Source organism: Podarcis muralis, chromosome 3 (assembly GCF_964188315.1).
Source record: "Podarcis muralis chromosome 3, rPodMur119.hap1.1, whole genome shotgun sequence".
Classification (NCBI taxonomy): Eukaryota; Metazoa; Chordata; class Lepidosauria; order Squamata; family Lacertidae; genus Podarcis; species Podarcis muralis.
Window position 1 is genome coordinate 119,699,317 of NC_135657.1, and position 12,289 is coordinate 119,711,605.

The window sequence follows — 12,289 nt, forward strand, 5'->3', positions numbered from 1 at the left end:
GCGCCTGTCTCGGAATAAAACCACTTTATATCGGCCGGCGACCCCTCCGACGCCCCTCCACGCGGGGGAAAGGCTCGCGGGGTCTTTCTTCGCTCCTGGAGGCCGAAGCCACGTCAGCCAAGGAGAAGCGCCTCGCGCCGGCAAAGAAGCGAAGGCCGCCGAAAGGCCCGCCCTCCTGGCTTGGCCCGCTTTCTGATTGGCGGCGTCGCGCAGGCGGCGCTGCCCTTCAAGGCCTGCGGAGAGGGCGCTTCCGTTCGCGAGGGGCCGCGAGGCCGGAGAAGAAGAAGAAGGAGGAGGAGGAGGAGGAGGCCGCGCTGCTGTTTTGCCTCAGCTGCTGCTGCTGCTGCTGCTGCTGGCGAGGCCGCTCCTCGTCCCCCTCCAGCCCCTTTGAGGAGCCCCGAGCTTCCTATGAGATATACAGTATAGATAAATATATTTTCCCACCCACAAGCAGTGCCTCCCCCCGCCCGCCCCCGGGAAATAGGTGAAACATTGGAAAAGGGGCGGAAAGGAGGTAACGACTATCTACTGGCTTCGGCAAGAGCGGGGTCGGGCGGGGGGGGGGGGTCTCCGCCGCCATTGCCCCTCCCTCCCTCCGTGGATGGCGCCTCCCCGTCACGCAGCTCCCGTCTGTGGGCGTGTGGTGCCCGCCATGGCGGGTTCTTCTGCGGCTACAAATAGCGAGGCGGCGCCTTGGGCGGCCGGAGGAGGGCTTGGGGGGTGGGCTTGGGGGCGAGGGTTGCTCCCCGTCACTCCGCCCCCCGCCATTCCCCCTCCTGCGGGGAGACCCGGGAAGAGGGCGCCAGAGACATCTCCTGACCCCCCCCCCGCTGCCTCCGCCTTGGCAGCCTTGAAGGGTCTGCCCCGGGGCGAGGGCGCCGCCAGGAACGGAGCTCTTCCTGTGCCAAGGAATTCTAGCGGGCGGGGGGGGGGGGGTTGGTGCTCCGCAATGATGGCGCTGGCCGCGTTCCGCTTGCCCGGGCGGAGGAAACGCGTGTCCCCCGTCCCCCCCCCCGAAACGCACAACAGCGGCCCCGCCACACATTTGCGCCGCCTTCTGCAGCTTCTCTCAGTACAGATGGTTCAAGTGAGCCTCCGGGATGCGGAGAGCCAGAGAAAAGGGGCCGCGTATCTGCGCCCTGCGCTGAGCCAGTGCGAGGCAGGAGTTGCGCACCGCGTGGGAGGAAGCCGGCGCGTTTGCCTCCGCTCAGCAAAGTCCGCCCGTGGCAGTTTCGCAGGAGCTTTTCAGCCGATCCTTTTTTGAAAATTCAGGACACGTGGCCTTACTGTAAAACAATGCCAACCTCTGCGGGGCTTGCTCCTGAGTAAAGACAAGACCCCCCCCCCAAAAAAAATGCTAAAATGTCCCTCCAACGCCTCTAGGATACATAGGAGAGAGGGGAGCTGGGCGGACATTTTATCGTGTGCGTTTTTGTCTTGTATTTTACTCAGGGCACACCCGCAGATCCCAATAGCGCACCTCCTATCCAGGGAAGCAGGGCTTTAAGGGGGCAAGAGCAGCTGCTGAGCTGCTGGAGGAGGAAACGCACCACCTTTGGGAAAAGCAGGTTTACTATTCGAAGATTTCCCTTGAAACTCGGGGGCGGGCAGGCAGGCAGGAGGAGTTGCGGGTCATCCTCGCCTTGTGCTCCCCCAGCCACCCTTTGGCACGCGGAGAAGAAGCGCTGAGCCCCCTAAGTTCACGGCAGCCCTTCCGAGCAGGGCTTGGCGGGGGAGCCCCTGGCCCCAATCCGGAAGGGGAGATTCCCCCCGGGGAGCCGCCTGCAGCGGGGCGCCGCGAATCAGGGAGGCTGGGGAGGCGCCGGCCCTCCGCGGGGAAAGGGGAGGGCGAAGGGGTGGCGAGACACAGTTTTAGGCCCGCCTCCTTCATTGAGGAAATTTAAATTCTTTGTGGTTTTCCCCTCTTAACCAGCTTGCCCTATTCATTTATTTCCGAGGGCAGATGTAGAGAAGGATCGGGGAAATCGGGCAAGACAGGAAATTTACGTGAAAATTCTTTTAGCGGTTTTTTGCGGGGGAGTTTATTTTGGTTTTTAATATATATATTTTTAACCTATTCTCGATGCTTTTAAACTGAGATATACACGAAGCAGGGCGGCAAGGACAAACAACAACAACAACCTCCCAAACCAACCTTCCTATTTTTCCGAGCGTTTCTTGTAATTTTTGTGGGGAGAAGCGTGTCTTAAATATTTTCTATATTTATAAAACAAGAGTATCCCCCCATAAAGCTCTAAAATGTCATTTGCAAAAGGTAGGAACTACTTAGTTTTCCTTTAAAGCTGCATGATGACCGGGGTTGTGTGTGCTTTTAAATAAAACAGCTATTTTTCACAAGCCGAGGCTGCCTAAATGCAGTGGTGATGGGTGGTAAAAGGAGGGGGCTTGAAAGGGAGTATCGTTGGGTTAATTAAGCATATTTTCTCGTTGTTGCTCGGGTGACAGCGGAGCACGGCCGCTTTCTCTCAGCTGATTCTTGGGTGAGAGAGTATGTAGGCTTTCTTTTTCTCTTCTTTCAATACATAACATTGCAAAACCGGACTGAAGTGGCTTGTAGCCGCTGCCTCTGAATCTGGCAATTGCAGGTGGGGTCAGTAACTGGGTCCGTCCAGATTTGTTGCCTGGCCTTTCTGTCGACAACAGTCAGTGGTCTTTAAACCTTTATCTACATGTCTTGTGGTTTGGTGTAATAGTTTCTGGTGAATTATAGCGTGAGATTTTTCTGGTAAGGTATGGCTGTCTCATTCCACGGGTTCTGTGTAAGTGGTTTGATTCTCGGAGACTTCTATTGCGAAATTTGGAAAAGTCCATAAGAAAACGTTTCAGGAAGCCTGATGACTGATACATTTATTTTCTTTGAAGAAAAAAAAAAAAGGATTCTTGCAACAGTGTGAATTGTTTTAAATTAAAAGTTTGTGCCCTTTTGTATGCCAGAAAAACTTTATAATTACCTACTTGGAGAAAACAGATCAGATTTTCAGTCCTTATGTGTAAATTGTGCAGAATACAGTACTTTGAACTGAGAGAATATATTAAAAGTCAAGTATTGATTTTTTTTGGGGGGGGGATACTGTAGAATATATAGTATACGAGTGCAGTATGATTATGTCTTGCTTGTAGGCAGACTAATAAGAGAGCTAAGAGCAAGGCTGATTGAACCTGAAAGTCATCTACCTACAGCCAGTCAACTCTGTGCAACAAGGGACGATGAAATGTTCTCCTTATGTGTGCTATTGCACTTTTAAAGCCCAATACTGGAGGAGGCCATTTTGTGTATAAAAGGGGGAGGTTGCTTATGTTTCTCAGAGTGTCAGTTTTATTAGGTTAAAGGTAAATTTAATTGCCTTATTGGAATCAAAACAGTTGTATTTTTAGCATACATTTAAACACTTCGAAATGTCCCCTTCTATGCTTACAACCTGACATGGTATTTCCCAGCCTGCTGGAGATTTCTATCACTATGAGTAGAAGATGAGGAGTTTACGCGTAACAGCTTCCTATTTACTTTTGCTCAAATGGTTTGTAACTGTATGCTTGGGTGAAATTGCTTCATGGTACGTCAGATTTTATTCCCTTAAATGCAGAGTGGGTGTAGTAGAATACATAAAATGCTGTGAGCTAATTTTAAGAAGGCTAAAATGTAGACTAAGTGTTGGCAAAAGAAAATGAGCTTGATCTTTAGGGAACAGTGTACACTGTTCTCCCATTATATTTGATATTTTTAAAAGATAATTGCTATTTAACATTAAATTACTACAGCATATTGTTTACAGATGAGGTAACAGGCAATGGCCTACACATGACACTTGTGCTGCGTGCCTTAATTCTTTAGCCAGTAAAGTATTCTTAAAACCTGTGTGTTACTGGCTGCATAAATATATCTTGTATGACATGTATTAAAAATCCCTCCTTGGGGCTACTTTGCTCTATGGTAATACCTGTTAACATTTCTGTAAACTAGTTTTTAAAAAGAAACTGTAACCAAGGCTCCTTTCTGTGCTGTGAGTTTGTATAGCGTATTCTATTCAGGCAAGCCAGGTTTGGTCCAAACCTTTGCTGAAACTATACTTAAGGTATTAAATATCCATCTATGATAACATACTATTTTTCTTGTTTTTTGTTTTGTTTTTAGGACTACTGTTTTATTTCAAGTTTCATACTTGGGGATTATTTTAAGCATTTAGGCCTAGTAATTTGATGGACCGTTAGCTATTAAAACTCAGCCACACACTTGGATTTATTATTTATTCAGGCAGATAATTGGTAGATGGGTGGAAAAGAATTTAGGATTTTACACTTATTCATATGATAAAATACCATCAATTCCAAGGGAGAAAGAATGACTGAACTAAATTGCATAGCAAAAACTACATGATGCCAGAACTGTTGTCCTAAATCCTAAGAAGTGTGCAGGTATGGTTTTCATTGCAACATATAAAATATTTGGTATGGTGCTTTAAAAGATCAGTCTCCATAAAACACGGAGCGAATATCCAATGCATACCTAGTCCCAAAGAGGTCCCATTGAATTCAGTGGAAATTGTCTTGAAATAAAAATCAATAGGAATGGAATATCCTTTTGATTTCAGTGAAGTAGAGCTAAGTGCATGTTTAACCCTCCCACTGAAATGAATGAGACTTTGGCTGGATCTTGCCTAGTCTTCCTCTAAATTCAATATTCACAGCCAGATGATAACACTTAATTTTTACATGAGCAATTTATTTGGACAGATTATTGGGCCTTAGCTCACATAAGCATGATTTCCAACTGTTTAACCAAACCCTTCTTACTGAATGTGACCCTAATATAAATTTGGGACATGTGTTAATAAGAGTATTGCTAGAAAAAGAGAGAGACCACCTTTCTTCTTGCACTTAACATTTAAATGGCACTTGCCTAACGATCACACTCATCACATTGTTAGTCAACAACTGTCTCTGAATTGTTTAAGAAGGCATGTAATTGGTGATGTGTTAGCCAGGGCATTTGGGTGTCCCCTAGTTTGTCTTTTATTTCTTGTGTTAATATGGGTTTGTTATTTTTGTAGAAGTCTGTTAGGTGGTATAAGCCTTTGATTTGCCAGGTTTCGAGTAGTAAAATCAGCTGCAACTGGGCCCTTGACAACCTTCGAAAACCTCCTAACAACAAAGGGACACAACAAAGGGACGGTATCTGCAGTATACAAAATACTACTCCAAAATCCCACAAACCCCCTATATGTAATAAAAAAACAATGGGGGAACGACATAGGCTATGAGATTAACCCCACCTAATGGACCAGAATGTGGTCTAAACCTTTCAAATCCATATCGGCGAAAAGAAAAGAACTCAATCTGAAACTCACAGGTGGTACCTAACACCACGGAAACTAATGCTCATACAGTGGTATCTCAGGTTACATACGCTTCAGGTTACAGACTCCGCTAACCCAGAAATAGCGCTTCAGGTTAAGAACTTTGCTTCAGGATGAGAACAGAAATCGTGTTCCGGCGGCGTAGCAGCAGCAGGAGGCCCCATTAGCTAAAGTGGTGCTTCAGGTTAAGAACAGTTTCAGGTTAAGTATGGACCTCCAGAACTAATTAAGTACTTAACCTGAGGTACCACTGTAAGCTCAGGAACCTCACCAAAATGCTGGAGAGGATGCACCTCCCCAGGCACGTACCTCCACATGTGGTGGGAATGTCCTAAAATCCAAATCTTCTGGACATCAATCATACAAGAAATATGCAAAATAACTAAGCAAATATTAGAAGGCACTCCAGAACTGGCCCTACTAAACATCTTCCAAAACAACAGTGCCCACTCACAACACAAAAACTGCTTTGGAAAATCCTGGTGAATGATTTTCACCAAGAGATGGTTGGTGGAGTGCAATCCTGTTACTGCTTCTGGACTCTCAGCAGCTTTTGATACCATCAGCCATGGTATCCATGCTTTGACAAAATGGGACTTTGACTTCCTGTTTCTGCAAATGGCACAAAGGAGTGCTAGTCCGATCATCTGACGGACTCGAGCCCCGTGGAGATACCGGGGGAAGCACCAAGGCGAGGTGCACCCCCTTAAAAGTCTTGAGAGGGTTCTCAAGGTGTTGAGGGGTCCAGCAGTCTGCAAAAGGGCTCTCCTGCGACCCTCAAACCCCTTTTCTAAGAGGAACGGGGGGGACGGGACCGGTGATTGAGCCTGCGGACATGGCAGTATTGCAACTCTGCGGGAGCGAAGCCTCAAACTCCCCCCTGCAGCAGAGATCTTCCGAAAACTACATTTAAGCTGACGGAAACATAAAGAAGATTAATTATTGGATCTAATTAGGCTGAATTCGGCACTAGAGGGAGAATAAAAAGAAAGTTAGATTTCCAGCCTGTCACCTACACTTTTTTACATTCCAGTGAAACTGGTAGGAGAGGTCATTTGGGGGCTAGAGCAGAGGACAGCTGCATATTCCTGCATTGTACGGGGTTGGACTAGATGATCCTCAGGGTCTCTTCAACTCTGATTCTATGAAATCACATTTTGTATACAGAAAACACAATATATTTTGTTTTATCTGCTTATCCCAGGGAGGCAGTAGATACCTTAACCAGGTATTTGGAGGCAGTTGTGGGATAAGGGCAAACAACTTGGAGTTAGTGGAAGACCTCTGATCTGATGAAGGTTTGCAGTCAGTTTTGGACCAGGCTTCCTCCAACACTGCCCCCGGTATGAAGTTTGGGGTACTCCTTGGTCTATTGTCACCTATGGAAGCACAGGTGACCTCTATATAGGAGGTCTGCCTTTGACAACAGTTTGGGAATTGGTGCAGAATTAACCCCCACCCCAAATATTTGTGGGGGCCTGGTGGTTTGATCAGATCACACCAATTTTGCATTAGCTGCATTGTTTTCCCATTTATTTCCAAGTTCAATTTGGTATTGATTCTGACATGTAAACCTCAGAATGCTATATAATCTGATGATATGAAGGACTGTGTGTATGTATGCCCAAGAATGTGACCAAATGCTACAATTGGCCTTTAAAGCCCTGGTCAAGATCTGTTGTTAAGGTTGATCTGGTTGGTGGGCTTTGCGATGATGATGCCATGCCCGGAATTCCGTCCCGGCAGCCTTTAAATGAACACTTTCTATGTTCATTGAATTTTTCATGATAATTTTTCAAATATGATTATTTATACTCTTACCTACCAAACTATGTGCACATAATTGCATTGTACCAAAAAGTTTTGGAATGTCAGTCTCTTTCCTTGTCTTCTGCTGTAGTACATTACAGTGGTACCTCAGGTTAAGTACTTAATTCGTTCCGGAGGTCGGTACTTAACCTGAAATTGTTCTTAACCTGAAGCACCACTTTAGCTAATGTGGCCTTCCGCTGCCGCCGCGCCGCCGGAGCACGATTTCTGTTCTTACCCTGAAGCAAAGTTCTTAACCTGAAGCACTATTTCTGGGTTAGTGGAGTCTTTAACCTGAAGCGTATGTAACCTGAGGTACCACTGTAATTGCAACACTTTCCTCCCTGAAAAACAAAAGTGGCTATTGCATGCTTAACAGAGGAATTAGAAAGTGCCACATACCTTCTGATATAATGAAAGCCATTAAGCATGTTAGAGCTATTTCCACATAAAACAAAAGTGCTCTGGGCAATTATTGCAACACCTAGAAATGCCTTTCTGTTGAATCAGGAGTGTTGTAAAATGAAAAGCAATGTTTGCATGTTGAAACAGACATTTTCATCTGGATGATTTTGAACTTTGTTCACAATTTCTGTTACAAAAGAAGATGTGTGTTTGAGAATCTCACTTATATTTGTCACTTCAATTTTTCCCCCTAGAGCTGCATTCCCAAATTAATCTTGTGTTTTTTCCTGAGACTACCAATATGTTCAAGGCATTTATGCATTAAAAGGGGGAGTTTGTTTTAAAAATTACCAAAGCAATATAAGGCGAATCAGCAGTCTCAGGCTTCATACTAGATGCTGATTTTGTTCTTTGCATGTGTGAAATAAGTGGCTTTAAGAAACAAAGTAAATACAGATGAGAGGGATAGAGCAATTCACTTTTTGTGTTGCTTAGTAATGGCTGAATACCTGGATAAGTGGATGTTTTTAAGAGAGGGAGATAATAACAGACACATTACGGGAGGCTAGCTGTCATGGAGCATGACAGTTCATGAGCAGGTTTCTATTTTTATACGACATATTTTGTATTGCTTGGCAAATCTGCAATGCTTGGCTATTGAACAGCCTGATGCCCTTGCTTGCAAGATTGCTATTAGTTCTTAGATTTTTATTGATGGCCACATTGTCTGTTATTTCAGTACATACACAAATGGAAGTGCATCCTCTTCCTTTGGTCCATTGATTAATAAAATGGAAGCATGGTGTGACTTTTAATTCTGTAGAAAAGAAATCTGAAACAATACCAAACTGCTTTCTAATGCATTCTTAGTTACCTGCACTTTACCACACAAGCGTTTTGTTCCCATCTCTCTACCTCTCTCTGTTTTTTATAAAGATTTTAGCAAAGCGATGTCTCAGGCCGGTACTTCCCAATTCCAGGAAGCGATTAGACAAGAACTGGAATATTCCATGAAAGTGGAACTGGACAAGATACTTGGTACTGCCCCACAGAATGAACTAGAGGTAGGGACTTCAATTATTTAAATGTGCACGAGGGAAGTGCTTTTGGTATGACTTCTAAAAATTTAGAAGAATATTTGAAATATGGGCAGATGAACATTTTCATGTTAAATTGGTTTAAGTTGCTTTGGGTTGCCTTACGCAAGATAAAATGACTAACAAATTGAATAAATAATAAATAAATGAAATAAGTTATAGACCGACATCTTTGGACCTGCTAATCATGTAAAACTCAGGCCTGTTGAGAAACTCTCTTGTTCTTTGGTATGTAGGTCCACAGGACTGTAGTAAAGTACAGTTTTATTTAGAATACAGTCGCTAGTATATTGCTTTTCATTTTGTTGAAACTAATGGTGTCTTAAGACCGGATCAGCTGATACATTTGCCCAAACTGTGTGATGACAGAGTGTGCTTTTCCTGCCCAGCCACTTGGGACATTTCCCTCACTCTGACATTGCAGACATCTGTGCTTGGATATTATGAGACATCAGTAGGACATTGTTGGATGTTACACAGTGGAAAATCCCAAGATGACTACAAACTCTACATGTATAACTTGCATAACTGGGTGGATGGGCAACAAGTAGCAGATGAGAACAGTGTAAGTGCAGACTCTTGCATTTGGGGACAAATTTCCCAGCTTCACATGCACAGGATCTAATTAGCTGTAACTACCCTGTGAAGCTCACTGAAGTGAAAACAAAGCATATTCCAGATTTCAAATTAGATAAGGGACTGGAAATTAAAACAGCAAGTATTAGAATATTATCAGAGATGCAGTTAATTTAGTATATTATGTGTAGTTCAGGTAGTTGGTTGTATTTTCAAAAAGGATGATGTACAGCTAGTAAAGGCCATCTAAAATAAATATGGAATTAGAGAGCTTTTCTTGCCAGGAAAGGCTAAGGTGGCTGGGACTTCATAGTTTAGAGAAAATACTCCTAAGAAAAGAAGTTACATCTTTGAACTTAGTAAAGAAACTCTTTTTTTAAATTTCTAAGAAATCTTTGCAACACCTTTGTAACATAATCCAGAAGTGCATTCAAACCATAATACAGTGAACAAATTTGCCCTTGCTTTTATTTAAAAATTATAAACTGATTGACTCTTAAGAAAAAAACACAAAGTGGTTTGATGTCTTGTGAGCTGCCTCCCTCCTGCCATGAGGTGGTGAAAGTGACTTTTTCTCCTTTGAAAACTACCCAGAGCTAAAGGGGAAAGTTGGAAGAGTGACACTCATTTCCTCTTTTAACTTACATGTGCTTTTCAGAGCTCAGAATTATTCTGCTGGATCCAACCCAGTTATATTGGGAAAACAAAGTATTTGTGTGCTTTCTGTCTCTCTTGGGGAGGGGAGAGAAGTAACCAGAAGTGGCGATGCCCATGGCACTTGCTCAAAAATGCATGTCTGTTCATAGGTGTATAAAGATTGTTGACCACTCTCATAACTAAGTAAAATTAAAAAACATTAACAAAATGTGCAATGGAACAAAAGCCCCTTGACCACCAACCTAAAAGGAAAACTGAGTTGGGACTGCTATAGCCATCATTGGGGGGAGGGTCCCACAATTCAGGCACTCCCATCAAAAAGGAGTGGTGTGACATTTATGAAAGATTAGAAGTGAGAATGAAGCATTTGTTTCTTGACAAAACTAATAATTGACATGGAATTCCCTAAAAGATGTGGTGGGTACTAGGTGAGATAGCTTTAAAGAAGAAATAGACAAGTGTATTAATGCTAGGCTTATCAACAGCTATTAGAATCTGGTTATACCTCTGGGTCTCAAAGTTTCTTGAAATCTGGTTATACCTCTGAGTCTCAAAGTTTCTTGAAAGTTTGATGGAAGAGAACCCACCAGTCTGTTTAATTTAATGGGAATTGTAAAGAAACTCGGTTTCACTGGGGCTTGCATTGGAGTTAATAGACACTTGTGCTCTTGGCTAATACTACTTTAAAAAAACTTGCCCTCTCATGTCTTCTTTCAGCACACTAAGAAAGATCTAGAAGGGTTTAAAAAGCTCTTTCACAGATTCTTACAAGAAAAGGGACCTTCTGTGGACTGGGGAAAGATCCAGAGGCCTCCAGAAGATTCTGTAAGTTGCAACATTATGTGAATAACCCCACTGCAGTGGATTTTGTTTGTTTTGTGAGTCCACACCCTTTGCTTGCTGATTGGGCTGTAAAACCTTCCAGTAACCAAGTTTCCACCAACCAGCGTTCTTCCTCTACATGCTACATTGAAGTCAATAAATCGCATGACACACCAGCAGCTCACTATCCTCAAGATGTGAGGTGGTCTCCATCACTTAAGAGATCTTAGCCAATATTGGCAACTGACCTCTGGGTGGTGGAGATTGTTTCCAAAGCTTTCCTCCTCCTCCGCTGACAGCACCTCTCCCAACTGCGGCTCCTGTGCCTGCCCTTGCGAGAGGCAGGCGGCAGTGGCGGGACCAGCGGCCAGAAAGGGCTCCTTTCGGGCCGCTTGTCCCGCCACCGCTGCCCACCTCACTCAAGTATAAGCCGAGGGGGGCTTTTTCAGCATAAAAAATGTGCTGAAAAAGTTGGCTTATACTCGAGTATATACGGTAATTATCTTTGCATTGCTTCTTTATGTTCTTAGCATCATTGCAGTCTGTGTTTTTAGTTGCCTTGGTCTTCTTATGAGCATGATGAAAGTATTAATAGATTATTACAGTGGTTATGTATGACCTTTCAAATCCATGAAAACACTTTTCACTGTGTAGCATTGCTTCCAAAGACTCCCTTTACTTTCTTCCTCTAATACAGTATAGCAAAAATGAAATTTTATGGGTGTCTCTTTGGGACACAAAATATTTTAAAGTCTTTAGTTTCTGCAGCCATCTGTTTGCAGTGAATTTTCTATCTTTAACTTGGTTGGTGGCGCTGTGGGTTAAACCACAGAGCCTAGGACTTGCCGATCAGAAGGTTGGCGGTTTGAATCCCCGCGACTGGGTGAGCTCTCATTGCTCGGTCCCTGTTCCTGCCAATCTAGCAGTTCGAAAGCACGTCAAAGTGCAAGTAGATAAATAGGTACCGCTCCGGTGGGAAGGTAAACGGTGTTTCCGCGCGCTGCTCTGATTCGCCAGAAACGGCTTAGTCATGATGGCCACATGACCCGGAAGCTGCACGCCAGCTCCCCTAGAGTTGTCCACGACTGGACATAACGGTCAGGGGTCTCTTTACCTTTATGTTGTACGTCAAAGGTACTGTTATAATGAAATTTTGTGCCTTAGATGTGACTTTAAATAAAAACAAACATGTGCAATTGAATAATGTCTGCATATCTCTAATCTCAATGTTAACTTTTTAAAAAACAACAAATTTGTTTTGAATTTTTATTCTGGCAGTGGGAAAGATAGATGGATCCTAACCTCATTCGAATAGCATGGACCATGAAGTCATATGCAACTATGGCTTATTTTCAGCCTGAAACTACTTTATCAGACATGTAATTTTAAAAGCTGTGATCTGCTTCACTGAGCTTACCAGTTATAATTCATTTTGAGATAGTCACAATCATGTGCATTACAAGCCAAAATGGTGTGTCAGTTGAAACCTGCAGAGTATTTGAAACGCTGTTTTGGTTCTTCTCTTGCTCTGAATGCTTCATAGTGACC

At 43.7% G+C, this 12,289-nt stretch overlaps 1 protein-coding gene across 2 annotated transcripts in view; it reads left to right on the forward strand.

The window, feature by feature from the left end:
* The first annotated feature begins 377 nt into the window (after nt 1-377).
* The window catches only part of UGP2 (UDP-glucose pyrophosphorylase 2), a 32,252-nt gene continuing 20,340 nt past the window's right edge, over nt 378-12,289 (forward strand). Inside the window, exons 1-3 of one of the 2 annotated variants that reach the window (XM_028721893.2) lie at nt 378-514; nt 8,526-8,653; nt 10,637-10,744. In XM_028721893.2, the coding sequence (XP_028577726.1) occupies nt 8,540-8,653; nt 10,637-10,744 (222 nt within the window). In that variant the 5' untranslated portion in view covers nt 378-514; nt 8,526-8,539. Of the gene's footprint in view, nt 515-1,635; nt 2,276-8,525; nt 8,654-10,636; nt 10,745-12,289 lie in introns of those variants that run through there. The other variant, XM_028721892.2, reaches the window with a different exon arrangement.